At 44.6% G+C, this 17720-nt stretch overlaps 1 protein-coding gene across 3 annotated transcripts in view; it reads right to left on the bottom strand.

Annotated features, from left to right (window-relative positions):
- LOC115113527 (T-cell immunomodulatory protein-like) overlaps positions 1-17720 on the bottom strand; it is a 125306-nt gene that overhangs the window by 88744 nt on the left and 18842 nt on the right. For all 3 annotated transcript variants that reach the window (XM_029641297.2, XM_029641296.2, XM_029641298.2), the window contains 3 exons: positions 13564-13622; positions 9958-10039; positions 5705-5799 (listed from right to left, as the gene is read on the bottom strand). In XM_029641297.2, coding sequence (XP_029497157.1) covers positions 5705-5799; positions 9958-10039; positions 13564-13622 — 236 coding nt within the window. The remainder of the gene's footprint in view (positions 1-5704; positions 5800-9957; positions 10040-13563; positions 13623-17720) is intronic.

Genomic DNA, 17720 nt, shown 5'->3' with positions numbered 1-17720 from the left:
ATTAGCTAACTAACGTTCACCTGGAACTTATGAAGGAAACTGTTTTATTTACACAATTTCCAAAAGCTAACTAAACAAAAACATCATTACTTTTATGAGAGGTGTTTGTGCCATCATGTGCATTAGTAGCGCAATTTCTAACCTTTTTACTTACATGTGTATGTTGATTTATCCATATTGACGTTGAGGTTTTAAGTTTCGGTTGACTTTTCTCATCGGATGTACAATAATCACGAATTGAATTCTGGGGGGCGTTTCAAACTCCATCAAAAACGAGGGCCGAGGGGCTTATGTTGCGAAATTCCCTTGTTTGGACCGACGTTCAAGATGATGACCTGGATTCCCCAAAATGCATAAGGGTAAGTGGACGAGGGTGTTTTTTCCCCAATGAGTTTGAAACGCAGCCATTCAGTTGTTCCGAACTCACTTCACTCGCGCTAAAGAGGTTCGCTCGGTTGGTGATAGCACATGTGCAGATCAAATACACTACTGGAACGCCAATTAAGGTTACATGTCCTAATAATGACTGCTCAGAAAACTAGGCGTTTTAATCGGTTTATGCTGACTTCGAGTTTGATCTTAAACCGATTTAAGATAAACAGAGTAAGGTGTTTACATGACTATTGCATAATCTGCCAACTGTCATAATCAGTTTAATATCGAATTATTACTGTGCATGTAAATGTCCTCAATGCTGCAGTCATCGTGTAAAATGTCACTGCTGTCAAATCCTCCCACATGTTTCTACACTGAACAAATTTATAAACGCAACATGTAAAGTGTTGGTCCCATGTTAAATGAGCTGAAATAAAAGATCCCAGACATTTTCCATACGCACAAAAAGCTAATTTCCCTCAGATTTTGTGAATACATTTGTTATATCCCTGTTAGTAAGCATTTCTCCTTTGCCACAATAATCCATGTTCAACAGTATTTCTGTCTGTAATAAAGCCATTTTGTGGGGGAAACTCATTCTGATTGGCTGGGCCTGGTTCCCCAGTGGGTGGGGGCTATTGCCCTTCAAGGCCCATCCATGGCCTAATGAATTTATTTCAAATGACTGATTTCCTCATACAAACTGTACCTCAGTAAAATCTTTGAAATTGTCGCATTTATATTTTTGTTCAGTATAGTTTCACGAGCTGTTTTCAGCAACTGGTATTGTTGAATTCAGTTGTTATATTGGCAGATTTGCTAGTACCAAACGATTTGGCTAGCTTTTCGCCTAGTGTTTCATTTGCAATGTGATTTCCTGTACTGTAATGAACAGTGAGTAACTTTTCTTTGCCAGGTGAAATGGTGAATCATCAGCTCATTGTTATGGATGTATCCAAATAAATTCCACTAGAAAACATCTTATGCAAATGCAGATACTCTGCTGTTATTCTGGCTGCACTGTTTGACGTGACTGTGCTAGCTATAGTTGGCTAGCTAGCAAGCAAAGGGATAAGAACTTTGCCGGCCATTATGGCAACCGAATAAAAAGAACGAACTACTGGATTACGTCTTTGGCAACGGACGAGCAACTAGGTAGGTCTGGTGGGATGGTAAAAAAAAGTACAAATGTACTAATCAAAATGAAAATATAAATAAAAACATGTCATTTCTATTCTATACCAGAAATGTGTGCTTTAGTATTGTTTTCTTTGAAATCTGTGGTACTGTATATGCGGGATAAAACCCCTCCACTCTGTATATTACCTTGGAAAAATTTACTCCACAGAGGGACTCAGCAAAATCATCCTCCTAGTGCGTCGTCCATTCATTCCAAGGTAATGTATAGAAAGTCGGCGTTCATCCCTTACTTAAATTTTGTATATAATCTATGATGGACTTCTGTACATTTCTCTCCTGATAGAGTTAGAGATGCAGAGAATTTCTAAAGTCAGATTTGACAAGTTAACAATTGAGGCCAAGATAAAATTCCTTCTAACACAAATGTGAAAAAAGGTTACAGAATTAGGGGAAATGCAAGAGGTGCTAATGAGTGAGGAAGAGCAAAAGAAAAGAGAAAAATAGTGTGTAATTCATTGCCCTGTGATGAATAACGAAACATTGGACAGGTGTCCATGAGAGAGAAAGAGTTCGAGGAGGCAGAGCTGGTGACAGACTACACCCACATGTCAGCATGTCACAAAGACAGAGGTTATCAGTGGATGTCACCTGGTGCTACCGTGCCCTGTGTCTGGCTGTCTCAGACTGATGGCCTGACTCTTTCACATTGGAAATTTGCCAGTGTATATTAAAGCGGTGGGGTGGAGAAAATGGCCATGTCCTGTTCCCACTCTCATATGCACCAAGTGATGTGGGCTTTGGCTGGGATTCAACTCAACTGTCTGTTCCCACTCATGTCGTGAGTCTTCAGATGATTGACTGGCCATCCAAATGGATCAAGAAGACGTAGGCTACCTAACATTGTACATACTATACACACACACACACTCGGCTCAGGAACATATATGATTTATCTTCCTCCCAAAAATAAATACAAAAGAATATCCGACCAGCTCCAGATACTGTCAAACCTAGGGACAAAGGTTTGGATATGCAGTACATGAAAATGAAATGAATAACAGTGTGGTGCTCTGGGCTGGGGAGGGGAGGTGGAGCTGTACGGGCCAACCCATGTATCCCACTCTCCCTCCCCTGCACATTGGAATTCCTTGCACATCCCTAGGCGCTTACTCATGCCTCCTCAGACAACCTGCCGTTCCCCTCTCCATGTTTTATGGATGGGCTTTCCTCCCGGCATGCCGATTAAGGGACAATCAAATTCTAGGCCACCTCCCGGCCCACGGATCCCAGTCTCTGGAGGAAGGGCCGGCTATAGGTTCCATTAACATGTCTGGATCCTGTCGGAGCTGGGACACGTGACTCCTCCCCCGACCACGGACACAGAGGGCTGGGTGAAATTAAACCCAGTGGCTTGCGAAAGTATTCACCCCGTTTGCATTTTTCCTGTTTTGTTGCCTTACAACCTGGAATTAAAATACATTTTTGGGGGGTTTGTATCATTTGATTTACACAACGTGCCTACCACTTTGAATATGCAAAATATTTTTTTTAAAAACAAGAAATAACACAAAACTTTACTTGAGCGTGCATAACTATTCACCCCCCAAAGTCAATACTTTGTAGAGCCACCGTTTGCAGCAATTACAGACGCAAGTCTCTTGGGGTATGTCTCTATAAGCTTGGCACATATAGCCACTGGGATTTCTGCCCATTCTTCAAGGCAAAACTGCTCCAGCTCCTTCAAGTTGGATGGGTTCCTCTGGTGTACAGCAATCTTTAAGTCATACCACAGATTCTCAACTGGATTGAGGTCTGGGCTTTGACATTCCAAGACATTTAAATCTTTCCCCTTAAACCACTTGAGTGTTGCTTTAGCAGTATGCTTAGGGTCATTGTCCTGCTGGAAGGTGAACCTCAGACCCAGTCTCAAATCTCTGGAAGACTGAAACAGGTTTCCCTCAAGAATTTCCCTATATTTAGTGCCATCCATCATTCCTTCAATTCTGACCAGTTTCCTAGTCCCTGCCGATGGAAAAACATCCCTGTGGATCCTCGGGGTGATGAGGATCCTCGGGGTAATGATGTGTTGGGTGTGCGCCAGACATGGCCAAAAAGCTCAATTTTAGTCTCATCTGATCAGAGTACCTTCTTCCATATGTTTGGGGAGTCTCCCACATGCCTTTTTGCAAACACCAAACATGTTTGCTTATTTTTTTTCCTTTAAGCAATGGCTTTTTTCTGGCCACTCTTCTGTAAAGCCCAGCTCTGTGGAGTGTATGGCTTAAATTGGTCCTATGGACACACTCCAATCTCCGCTGTGGAGCTTTGCAGCTCCTTCTGGGTTATCTTTGGTCTCTTTGTTGCCTCTCTGATTAATGCCCTCCTTGCCTGGTCTGTGAGTTTTGGTGGGTGACACTCTCTTGTCAGGTTTGTTGTGTTGCCATATTCTTTCAATTTTTTTATGAATTTAATGGTGCTCCGTGGGCTGTTCAAAGTGTTTAATTTTTTTATAACCCTACCCCGATCTGTACTTCTCCACAACTTTGTCCCTGAACTGTTTGGAGAGTTCCTTGGTCTTCATGGTGCCGCTTGCTTGGTGGTGCCGCTTGCTTGGTGGTGTTGGGGCCTTTCAGAACATGTGTGTGTATATATACACTGAGATCATGTGACAGATCATGTGACACTTAATTAGATTGCACACAGGTGGGATTTATTTAACTATGACTTCTGAAGGTAATTGGTTCCACCAGATCTTATTTAGGGGCTTCATAGCAAAGGAGGTGAATACATATGCACGCACCACTTGTACTTTTTAGATTTAAATTTTTAGATTTTTTTTTAAACAAGTAATTTTTTTCATTTCACTTCACCAATTTGGGCTATTTTGTGTATGTCCATTACATGAAGTCCAAATAAAAATCCATTTAAATTACAGGTTGTAATGCAACAAAATAGGAAAAAACGCCAAGGGGGATGAATACTTTTGAAAGGCACTGTACACTCAAAAGAGAGAAACTAATACTTCATGGATATGGGGTGGATTGGTATAGGTTCTGGATGGATATGGTAGGTAGATATATGGAGTTCCACCTATAGGAGAAAATAGCCTATCCCTTCTCATGCAGCAATTCAATGAGACCCAGTGTGCTGTGCTCATATTCAGAGGGCGTGTACACATGCTGTGTGAGTGAATATAATGGACATCCTCTGTAAACAGTCTAATGAGTGTGAAGCTACATGTTTACGCTGTCAATGAGCAGCGGATTAGCGTGATAGGAAAAACACGCGAGATCAAATGGCCTCGATCAGTGTGGGAGGGGAAAGCGGGGGAGCCATGTTCCTGCACACACAGACACCTCTCTACAGAAGCATACACACCTGCAGGAACGTACCGGAACACGTACCTACACAGACAAAAGATCCCAGACACTGATTGAACAGAGCATCTCCTCCTACCAAGCTTCTAATCCAATCATGTCTCGTAGCCTGAGGTCAGAGGGAACTACACAGGCTAGCTGAGAGAAAACGAGCAGGAACTCAGTGGTGAGAGGAAAGAGAGAGAAATACAGTTTTGAGTGAGTAAAGGTAGAAGTAGCTAGCTAGAGGATCGCTAATGGAATCAACTATGGAAAACTTTTCCATTCTCCTCATCTCTTGACAGCGAAGAACTGCACAGTATGACAACCAAACAAAAGCCAACATATGTTCTGCCATCTTTCTCCTTTCCTTCTCCCTCAGTCTCCCCCTGCTCAAATCATAATTGTCTGTGACAGGCACACAAAAGCAGACGTTTGTGGGGGAAAATGTGAAAGCCGTGCTGACTGTTATCTTCTCTGCAAGACTCTCATTAGTCTCGGAGTGGCTATGAACCCATTTTCTCTATTGTTGTCCTGCCACTTATGAGTGTGTGCTGTCGATCTCCTGGATGAGGGGGGTGGTTACTGGGGAGAGTGGTTCTGAAACTAAGAGATGGGGGTGATGCAGGTATTGGCTGTGTCACTCAGCAGCTCTTCTAAAGGACCCCTGGTGTTTTCAACATGACCAAGATGCTCATGTCTGAAAGAAGAAAAAAACAACAACCTGACACTCAAAATGGCAGCCTGTGAAGGACGAAGGCAGGGCTAGTTCAGTTGAAGGATGGAGTAGGATTCGAGGTCTCTTGTCAGGTTTCAATGGAGGAGTACTGTACCTCAGGTTCCCCGGGCTTAGAAAGGTAGATGGCACTCCTGTGGCATGCATCGTCCAGACACACTGGAAGAAGGTGGTCCTGGAACCCATCTCCATCTGGAATAAAAAAGAGAAAGACACGAATAAAACGAGGAGCAACAAAAAGCAGGATGATGGGAAAAACTGAAATGAACAGAGACAGAACAACGGAGGGAGGAGTAAAAACATTTCATCAGAGCATTGAGGAAAGAGAGAGAGACAGGTAGGTAGGGAGGGAGAGAGATGGGAGTGAGGTAAAAGGTGAATGATAGAGACTAAAACAGTTTCACAAATCGGAGCGAGCTTGTCAGTCTTTTCTGTGTTATCATCCACTGATGTTTACTGTCAGACTAGTAGGATGGCACTGGCTTCCACTGATGAAGCACATTATTATTCAGACAGAGTGGGAGAAGGAAAAGACACAGAGAGAGGGAGAGATAGGAGGAGGAGAAGAAAGAGAGAGGGAAACCGCAGTGCCTGGTGAAGCTCTGATGCAGGGTGACAACCCCATTGGCATTCATAGGATACAACACAGGACCAATAACAATGTAAATCAGAGGCCGGGCCTGCAGAGAAACCCAGAGATTACACACTCTCCACACTTCCTGTATTCCCCTGGCCCAGGGAACCAGCCTGCAGCCAGACACATTACAACACCCCAGTCTGTAATCTGATCTGGACCCTGTCATGCAACCAGACTTGGGAAGGAGGCTCTCTCTGTGTGTCAATGTGAAAAGTTGGACACATTTTATTTGTGTGTGTGTTGGTGCGCGCCGATTAAAGAGAAAACAATGTACAAGGCGTTATCCTCGAGGACGACCATGAAGTATTTCAGACTTCTTCACGACAATGCAAAAGCTAAGAATAACGTGTGTCACTAGTTTGCCTCTCCAACACTGCTCTCAGAAAAAAAGAGGCAGAGAAGATGAAGTGTACCTCGACAACGTCAGAGAAATATCACACCAGAGATGAACAAAATAATAAATACTGCCTGGGAGAGAGGGGGGGAAGGAGAACCAGCACAAATACCCCATTCATATTTCAAAAGCATTACCTGAGAAGACTCTGTACATGGACCCCTGTAGTTCTACCACAGAGCTGTCACTGTTAAGACACTAACGGAGGAAAAAAGTCGTCACCTCAGAAGTACGCTCGTCACGTCATCGACGTAATTCCTCTACCTGCATTAGCAGTCAACTCCTCCGGTAGTCCTTAGCTGTGCAGTCTCCATCAATGACTTACGCATCGGGCGCTGTCGCTTTGAGAAATGCAATTACGGTTACGATAGGGCGGACGGGAATGTTTTGTCTGGCGTATGTTGTGCACGCATTAAGACTACGGTGGCGTGGCTACAGTGTGACGGAAGCGCTGCACCAGCGGATGCAGCCGTTAAACTGTGGTTTACGTCAGACATTCTCGTGGAGTCATTCTAATGCGTGTGTCAAACTCATTCCACGGAGGACAGAGCGTCTGCGGGTTTTCCCTTAAACCTTGTACTTGATTGCTGAATTAAGGTCAATCATTAGTAAGGAACTCCCTTCACCTGGTTGTCTAGGTCTTAACTGAAAGAAAAAAAAAAAAAACTAAAATCTGTAGGCCCTCCATGGAATGAGTTTGACACGCCTGACTAAAGAGTCTTTGGAAGAAAGGCTAACCTTAGTTGGTAACACTGAAAAATCACACAATGAATGTAAAATGGAAACAGCCCATCATTACATTATCACCATTTGAAAGCGTCTAGATTCATTTTATGGATGAATTGTTGATGTAGTGAGTAAGGCGATAGAGATGGTGTGTGTTGGAGAAGAGGTTTAGGAGGAAGGTCTCTCCTGTATCCGCCATCTATCACTGAGGTGTATGTGGAAATTGAAAGCTTGGAGTGTGATCAGAATAACTCCCACTCCGATATCAAGCAGACGCGTCACGCTCTTCGCTTTCCTATCTCCCTCTCTCTCAGCTCCATCTGCCTCTCTCTAATTCCTCCCTCTCCCAGCTCAATCTCTCTATTCCTCCATCTCCCTCTCTATCCTCCCCTCTCCCAGCTCCATCTCTATTCCCCCCTCTCCCAGCTCCATCTCTATTCCTCCCTCTCCCAGCTCCATCTCTCTATTCCTCCATCTCCCTCTCTATTCCCCCCTCTCCCAGCTCCATCTCTCTATTCCTCCATCTCCCTCTCTATTCCCCCTCTCCCAGCTCCATCTCCCTATTCCCCCTCTCCCAGCTCCATCTCTATTCCCCCTCTCCCATCTCCATCTCTATTCCTCCCTCTCCCAGCTCCATCCCTATTCCTCCCTCTCCCAGCTCCATCCCTATTCCTCCCTCTCCCAGCTCCATCCCTATTCCTCCCTCTCCCAGCTCCATCCCTATTCCTCCCTCTCCCAGCTCCACCTCCCTATTCCCCCCTCTCCCAGCTCCATCTCTATTCCTCCCTCTCCCAGCTCCATCTCCATTCCTCCCTCTCCCAGCTCCATCTCCATTCCTCCCTCTCCCAGCTCCATCTCTATTCCTCCCTCTCCCAGCACCATCTCCCTATTCCTCCCTCTCCCAGCTCCATCTCTATTCCTCCCTCTTCCAGCTCCATCTCTATTCCTCCCTCTCCCAGCTCCATCTCCCTATTCCTCCCTCTCCATCTCCCTATTCCTCCCTCTCCATCTCCCTATTCCTCCCTCTTCCAGCTCCATCTCTATTCCTCCCTCTCCCAGCTCCATCTCCCCCCTCTCCCAGCTCCATCTCCCCTGTCTGTGTTCTATCTGCACACATCCAGCTTTTCTGTGCTGCTTTTTCCTTTCTTTTTCTCGCACATTGAAATCATTTGAGTCTTTGAAGCGCCCAGTCTCCTTCTCGTTCATTCCTCTCCCAGAGGTCATATTCCCCCCCCCCATCTCCACAGAACAGGTGCTCTGAATCCAATATTTGTCTTTTAATTAGATGCTGATATTCAAAATCGGCACCAAAAGCTCTGTCGACTCCGGGAACAAAAGTGAAATCAAGGATAACGTGCTTTGAAGATCAGTGCAATTAAGCTCTTTAAACCCGTTGCAGGTGTTACAGGCGTGTGCTGGCTTATGCCCCGGTTCTCCTGCCTGCCTGGCATGATGCAGTGACAAGGGCCAAGAGAAAGCAAGCGCAGAAAAATATGGAAAATATAATGAATTCCGAGGGGTTAATAGAAGGCAACGAGAGAGGCAACGCGGAGTAATTGGGAGCTCCAACATCAGAGCCAAACATTCAACACTCATTGAGTTTCATACTATGAATGGTCAGTCCGTCTTCATTCATTCGTCATCCTTATCCCATTTAAACGGCATCACCTACACATGTGCACAGCTGACCAAAACAGTGACGCGTCTCATAAACAAACGGGGGCAAAAGCATTGACGCGTTCCTCCGATTCCCGTCGGTCCTGATTAACCTCCAGAGCCTGAAAGTTTAACAGCGTTGACAAGATATATCCCTCTGAATCTTTAAGGAAAGTCTTTTGAGCATCCTCCTCTTAACCTTCCCTAACCATGGTAACAGCTTGAAGTGACATTTCCATAGTGATAAAGTGAAAAGAGGATTAAAGAAGAAAAAGTTTGCTCAGATAAGCTTGACATTTGAACAAAAAGGCCAAGTCCGTCAGAAATAGGGAATTAAATAGACACAGAAAACCACATAGGTAATTTCCCTTGGTATTTCCCTGGACTCAAGAAACATTTGATTTTTGGGATGAGGAAATTTGTACTCTAAATATTTTATGACACTCCTGACTGTTAAAATATTGATCTTGGCAATGATGTATGTATGTATGTATTTGTTTGTTTGTGTGTTTCATCCAGTCAAAATGTAACAAATAGTTTACTTAGAATGGATATGAGGCTTTATGATATGGAATTGATTAGAACCCTGTGGCCCATCTAGAAATCCAATCTGATTTTGGACCTACTTCAACTTTAAGATTACGACTCATCTACTGGGACTGAATTTTTACTTCAACGCCCAAGCCAACAAACTTCTGAACAATGAGTAAAGCTGAGACATTCTAACAAGATAGGATGTTGGGAAACTCTGTGCTCTCTCTGTCCGGGAAATCCTATTAGATCAGAGATGTTTGAAAATGTCATCCCGAAGGAGCACAGACAGTTACGTTTAGGGGCCTTTGAAGACAGACACCAACAATTCCTGATACTGTGAAAGAGCAACGATGGAACTGGGAGTTTAAAAGACCGAATGAGAAAACACGGAAAGAGAACTCACTAAAGTCGACAAAAGAAGACTGGCCAACTTTCTTGACATTTTCTGGTATACTTCCGGGCTGGGTTTTGGTGAAGTTCCCATCCTGAAAAAAAAGGAACGTTCAAATTAAAACGTAGATACAGTTGGCTACTGTACATTTAAAAACTAAATGATGGACAGAGTGAAAGGACAAATGGCATGGTACTTTGACCATCCATTAGTAAGGGTCTGCTTTAATTGTGTGAGCAGGCAGAGTAGGTGACGGGACTCGGGTGACAGGGGTGACAGTGGAACAGTAGCAAAGCAAATAACATCGCTGTGCTTTGAGATTCAAGCTGGAATAGTCTCTCTATACAAAAGGTTTCTCTTTACTGTATATGAATATGGCAGGAGTATCAGCGTGTGTGTGTGTGTCCTCTCTAGACTCTGGGCTCTTGGGGGACTGGTGTCCAGTGACCCACATAGTGGCATTCATTAACACGGAGCTCTCAGCGGACCCTGACACAAGGCCCCAAGAGAGCAGGAACACTCCTGTTACCATGTAGAAGACCCTCTGGCCTTTACACTCCAGCCAGAGGGAACACGCTGCACCCAAAAAAGCATGCAGCGAGCTACATATAGAAACACACTAGCAGGCTGGGATACACACGGCACAGTCGTAGGTTCTTCTGGCTTCTTGCAAACCAAACATATGGCCCCTTAGAATGTGAGGTCCCGAAAAGATAACGTCAAATACTTTTTCTCAAACAGGAGTTGCTTTAGTTTTGATACCATAATGTGAACGCAAGCAGGACTTCCCTCCCTGCTCCGTGACTCTACACGATGTGGCATAATGAATTGTGTATTTGGTACAAAAAACAGAAAAGGCGGAGATATTGGGGGGGCTGTAAAACTCTTCCGCTCTCCTTATCTCCTTCTCCCTTCTGGAGCAGCAGATGAGAACCCGGCCCGGTAGGAAAGCGGAGTCCTACCGAGCAACCCATTACTGATTTATGGCATCTGGGAATATTTTCAGAGAGAAGAGAGTAAAAACAAAAAAACATCCAATTGTTTCACGATTTTTGCTTTCTGCTTGTGCTTATTTATTACCTGGCATTCAGACAAAAAGTAGGCAGCTTTTCAGACTGAGCGAGCATGTGAGTGTCTCCCGCCTGCCCATCCATCACGCATCTCTCTCTCTCCGTCAGTCAGTACCTACCTACCTACCGAGCAGCTACGGCATGGCAGGACGCACCGCTCCGCAGTGTGGCTCTGCTGATTTGGGTCTGTGTTATGTTACACGGTGATCATCTGATTGAGTCTGGGGTTGACTCATGGAGCACCGATGATGGTGTGTTTGGAGAACACAGACACCTGGATGGTTAAATCTGTTCGGAACACATGGAGATGCTCCGACTGAGTGCGTTTTGATTGAGTGTGTCCATGTGCGTATGTGTGTGTGTGTGACTGACTCGTGGATTGCGGGCGTTAAAAACAAGAAGATTGAGTTGTGGGGGCATTCCGAGTGGCGCAGTGGTCTAAGGCACTGCATCGCAGTGCTAGAGGCGTCACTACAGACCTGGGTTTGTTGCCGGGCTGTGTCGCAACCGGCCGTGATCGGGAGTCCCATAGGGACACAAATGGCCTGGCGTCGTCCAGGTTAGGGGAGGGTTTGGCCGGAGGGGCTTTACTTGGCTCATCACGCTCTAGCGACTCCTTGTGGCGGGCCGGGCACCTGCAGGCTGACCTCAGTTGTCAGTTGAACGGTGTTTCCTCCGACACATTGGTGCGGCAGGCTTCTGGGTTTGGCAGGTCATGTTTCGGAGGACGGGTGACTCGACCTTCACTTCCCGAGCACGTTGGGGAGTTGCAGCGATGAGACAAGATCGTAATTGGGGAGAAAAAGGGAGTAAAATACCAACAAACCCCCCCCCAAAAAAAAAATCATATGATGCAGTCGGTGTTAACCATCTCTAGAGTATAGTAGGGGCTGATCTAAGTCTTTGTGATTGACTGGTGGTGGCCTACTGATTGAGCATTTGAGGCACGGGAGCCGTTCCTGATTAAATCTGTCGTGTCGCCTTTCTGATTGAGTGAGAAGCGCTGATTGAAGTGTGAAGATCCACAGACTACGGCAGCAGGTTCACGTTTACACACCGTGCATTTGGCGTGTTTCTCATGCAACGACGCGCTTTTCGAATCCACTTTACTGCGACTACTGAGAAAACGTATCAAACAGCTAATGCATTCCCTGCATGATTGTTTCGCAGGAACGGCTCCTTCAGCTGGTGAATTGACAGATCATATCAGGTATTAAAGTAAAGGGGTTGCCCATGGCTTGGGATTAGCCAATGAAAAGCATCCCCTCTGCCTTTCCATTCTCCACAAACAAAAGGCTGTTCTTGCGTAATCAGAGAGAAGAGCAGAAGGATGCCCGGGGAGTCTTCAGAAAGAAAGTCATTAAAATGAAGTGTTGAAATGGGCGAAAGCACTGGCCTGTTACCTGCAGCTGTTAAACGAAAGACAGCCCAGTAAAGGCAGCAGCCAAGAATCACTGGGGTCTTACACAGAGGAAACCAGGAAATGAGTCTCTGGTGTGTGTCTGTCACAGGGTGTGTGTGTGTGCGCGCGCGTGTGTGTGTTGCGTCTGTGAATTAACTCATGGACACACTTCAATAACTCTGCCACCAATCACTGGTGCATTCCACCATCAACCCCAAAAGCAAACCCCTCGTCCTCCCAAAATACGTTCTAGAAACAAAAAGAACACCACCAACAGGAACGGGTAAACCGGCTGGATGAAGGATTTGGTGAACACACCTCTGCTTTTAATCACCCAACCCAATTATCCCCTGCTGGACTGTCTGTCTTTGGCTGATGCACTGTGCAGTGTCCCTACAGGCTGAGGTAAAGCAGGGAGATTACCTCCATAAAAATAGATTATTAAAGCACTGTCAGAAAGGTTCCCTCTAGCTCAAAGACAGACCAGTTGCAGCACTGGAGAGGTCAAACTCAGCAGGAGGGGAACAGGGTCCATCTGCAATACTGCACCAAAGAAACTCTGTCTCCCCTATCCCACTGTTTTTCCATCCTAAATGTTTTCATCCATTTTGCCCTCCTTCCTATCTCTTCCATATCCCTGCAACCTCAACCCTTCCCTCCTCCTCTCTTCTTCTTCTTCTTCTTCACAAAAGGCGGGTGCCCTGCCTGTGCTTCGTGAGCCTCTGCATCCTGAATTTTAAATACCCTAAAAAAACTGAACTGACTGTACCAATGCACTTGCAGATTGCAAACTACCACATCAGTGGAAGCGCTGAATAAAATCTACCAAAAAGAAAGTCTCTCTGAAATGACTGTGCTGTGAGAGAAACAACTACATTTACATGTTTGTCATTTAGCAGACGCTCTTATCCAAGCAATATCCAAGCAATTTACAGCAGCAATTTGGATTATGTGCCTTGCTCAAGGGCCTTGCTCAAGATCACGTCGGCAGATCTTTCACCTCGTCTGCTTGGAGATTCGAACCACCTTTTGGTTACTGGCCCAATGCTCTTAACCACTAGGCTTCCTGCTGCCCCAACTAAACTCTACCCATGTTTTCACTGACTGTAGATTGTCATTGTACACCGAAATGTGATTGTGTCGTACCTTATTAATCCACGTCTCGAAGCCCAGACCATTGCCAACTTGGGTTGTGAGGAACAAATCTGAAAATATAAGGAGAGAAAGTATGTTATTATTCACTGGGAGCCATTCCTCCAGTAGAACCAAAGAAAACCAGAGACAAATGGAACCATCTGAGGCCTACAGTGACTTTCGCAGAGGTGTAAAATAGAGAACAGAAGCCAACAGTATAGAAACAGAAGCTATAGCAACCCTTGACTGTGCAGTAAAAAAAAATGTTAGGTTGATTTTGCTTGTGGAGCCGGAACGGCTGATGGGAGCAGGAGCCTATCTCCTGTTTCTGTAGAGTGAGTCAGCTTGATGTGCAAGTACACCCCCTGGACAGGATGCTAGTCTATCGCAGGGCCTTACCTCCAATATATCGCATTAATGCTGAGTGCCAAGCAGAGATGGATCGGGTGCCATTTTTACAGTATGTGGTATGACTCCCAAACTTCCAATCTCAGGGCGGACACAAACTAACCACAAGGCCACTGGATTAGTAGGTTTGTTCATCATATCTCCTGCATTGTACTGTCCAATCACACGTCAGTTCACAGTGTGACACTGGTAGGCCCTATGGCCAGAGAGAGAAAAGATGGCGAATAGTAAAAACAGATGAACACTGTTTTCTTTTCAGTATCAGTCAAAAGTTTGGACACACCTACTCATTCAAGGGTTTTTCTGTATTTTTTACATTGTAGAATAATAGTGAAGATATCAAAACTATGAAATAACACATACTGAAGTGTGAAGCAAATATAAATATAGATTTGATAACAGCTTTGCACATTTGGTATGCCCTCAACCAGATACATGAAGTAGTCACCTGGAATGCATTTCAATTAACAGGTGTGCCTCGTTAATAGTACATTTGTAGAATTTCTTTCCTTCTTAATGTGTTTGAGCCAATCGGTTGTGTTGTTACACGGTAGGGGTGGTATACAGAAGATAGCCCTATTTGGTAAAAGACCAAGAACAAGTCCATATTATGGCAAGAACAGCTCAAATATGCGTAGAGAAACGACAGTCAATCATTACTTTAAGACATGAAGGTCAGTCAATGAGTAACATTTCAAGAACTTTGAACGTTTCTTCAAGTGCAGTCGCAAAAATCATCAAGCTCTACGATGAAACTAGCTCTCATAAGACCCAGGGTTACCTCTGCTGCAGAGAATACATTTATTAGAGTTACCAGCCTCAAAAATTGCAGCCCAAATAAATGCTTCATAGAGTTCAAGTAACAGACACATCTCAACATTAGCTGTGTGAATTAGGCCTTCATGGTCGAATTGCTGCAAAGAAACCACTACTAAAGGAAACCCATAAGAAGAGACTTGCTTGGGACAAGAAACACAAGCAATGGACATTAGACCGGTGGAAATCTGTCTTTTGGTTTGATCAGTCCAAGTTTGAGATTTTAGGTTTCCTGGCGGCCATGTCTTTGTGAGCCGCAGAGTAGGTGAACGGATGATCTCTGCATGCGTGGTTCCCACCGTGAAGCTTGGAGAAGGAGGTGTGATGGTGTGGGGGGGCTTTGCTGGTGACACTGTCTGTGATTTATTTAGAATTCAAGGCACACTTAACCAGCATGGCTACCACAGCATTCTGCAGCAATACGTCATGCCATCTGTTTTGCGCTTAGTGGGACTATCATTTGATTTTCAACAGGACAATGACCCAACACACCTCCAGGCTGTGTAAGGGCTATTTGATTAAGGAGAGTGATGGAGTGCTGCATCAGATGACCTGGCCTCCACAATCACCCAACCTCAACCCAATTGAGATGGTTTGGGATGAGTTGGACCCCAGAGTGAAGGAAAAGCTGTCAACAAGTGCTCAGCATATGAGGGAACTCCTTCAAGAATGTTGGAAAAGCATTCCAGGTGAAGCTGGTTGAGAAAATGCCAAGAGTGTGCAAAGCTGTCAAGGTAAAGGATGGCTACTTTGAAGAATCTAATATATCTAAAATATATTTAGATATGTTTAACACTTTTGTTTACTACATGATTCCATATGTGTTATTTCATAGTTTTTATGTCTTCACTATAATTCTACAATGTAGAAAATAGTAAAAATAAAGAAAAACCCTTGAATGAGTTGGTGTCCAAACTTTTGACCGGTACTGTACATATTTCAGTGCTTTTTCTTTTCACTTCTGCTCCGCAGCAATTATTCTGATTTTTTTTCCTCTCAATTTAATTCTAAATGACTTTACACTTTTAGAAGCAACCTCCAGTCTGCAGAAAAGCTAATTGTACATGAACAAATGGTCGTGATGAGCCCTTGGGCTCTGTGTGGGCTCCCTGTTTAGCTCAGGGCTGGGGGAACTCAGCAACAACACTAAGAAGGAAGGAAAAAGGATGGAATAACTTAGCCGGGATCCCTATCTCTACAGTTATTAATGAATCTATTGTGAGACATCGCATGCAAGACAGAATACTAAATTAAACCTCTCAACGAGTCTTCTAACATTACCAGGGTGGCAGAAAAAAAAATGCCCGTAGGGTCCAATGTGTCTTCTCCCTATAGAAATATGCTTGTCATAATAAGTGAAAAGCACTTATGTTCTGTGCACTGTAAAAGACAGCATGATAATTCAGATGGTGTCTTCCAATTCCATTGAGATATTAAACAGATTTTTGGAGTAGAGTGCTGCCCTTTTCTCTTAAGTCAACATTCCTATTCCACTCGTGCAGTGTCTGCTTCATACCGCCCATGGAAATCCAACATCGAACTGTGATAAGCCTAAGTGTGCCAAAATGGAAGGCACACAAAGAAAACTCCACACACCACATGGGCCTTTAAAAATCGGCCATCATGCAGGCAGATGCCCTTTTCACGGAAGGGAGCGATAATCTCATCCACAGAGAGGCTGCTTTGATCAATAGTCCCACTGTGGGTAGCAGATACAGAGGGGAGTGGGGTGGAGAGGTTATCCATACAGATAGATAGAGACCTTTGGAGACAGGCGCTACTATACATTTCACAGTGTGTTGCTGAGGGAACCGCAGAGTTTAGCTGCATTCTCCCTTTCCACGAGTCTCTCTCTCTCGCACTCCCTCTGTGATCTTCAGACGTGTGGCCCATGTGGAGTGTGTAGCCTCCTGCAGTCTGCTGATGAGGAGTAAACAGGTTCATTAAATCAGGCTGTAAGGAAGCTCTCCCCAGCTAGCGGTGGGTATCTGCCTGTCTGATTAGAGGGGGCATGGACGAGGCAGGGGAGCTCTCCACATCACTGAGAAATCCTGTAAACACTTACAGCCTCCCACGGGACACTCCTCCTCTCCTCGTCATCCTCCTCCTCTCCCTGGTTCACAGTAATGACATACTTCAGTGGCTCTATAAAGACCTCTGCCCAGTCAAATAAAAACGGCTGTATAAACTTCTTCCGTCACTTGGTTTTACACAGTTCTACGTGTATAACACTTTTTAATGTATTTATTTTTTACAAATGGCACCGCTACTTGAGCAAGAGAGATATCAGGAAAACCCAATAGTAGTCAATATAACACAATATAAATGGGATGTGCTCCCACCCATCCAGGACATCTACTAGAAACAGTGGCAGAGGGAAGGCCCGCGACATGATCAAAAACCCCACACACACACACCCCCCAGCCACGAGCTGTTCATTCCCTTACCGTCAGGAAGATGGTGTCAGAACATGAGGTCTGATAGAAACTGTCTCTGAGCCTGTTGGTATCAACAAGCCATCAGACTGCTGAACACTTGAACTGATCTGCCCACCTGCTCTGATTCTCCCCATCTTAGCACACCCACACATCACAACTGCTGCTATCAGACTTTTACAATTATTGCTAAATATTGCAAAATTTAAAATACTTTCCCCCCAATCCCCCCTTGTTAATATTGGACTATAAATTGTGCCTTCCTGTATTATACTAATATCATGACATGATTCGATCAATTACATTACGCATGGAAAAGTACTGATGAACATAAAAATAAATGTCATGGTGAAATGATCCAATGTATTTATAATCGAAGTGACTGTGTTATGACAGTTGTGAAAGCTTGGGTTAATTCAAAGTCTGTGAAGACGGCAGTAATTACTCTCCTCCTCTACACAGTGATAATGAGAGTGAACTATGTGGCTTGTCTTCACCTTTCTCATGCCA

The sequence above is a fragment of the Oncorhynchus nerka genome, linkage group LG28 (genome assembly GCF_034236695.1).
Source record: "Oncorhynchus nerka isolate Pitt River linkage group LG28, Oner_Uvic_2.0, whole genome shotgun sequence".
Taxonomy (NCBI): domain Eukaryota; kingdom Metazoa; phylum Chordata; class Actinopteri; order Salmoniformes; family Salmonidae; genus Oncorhynchus; species Oncorhynchus nerka.
The sequence above is the reverse complement of the archived record's forward strand: the minus strand, read 5'-3'. Positions and strand labels throughout refer to the sequence as shown.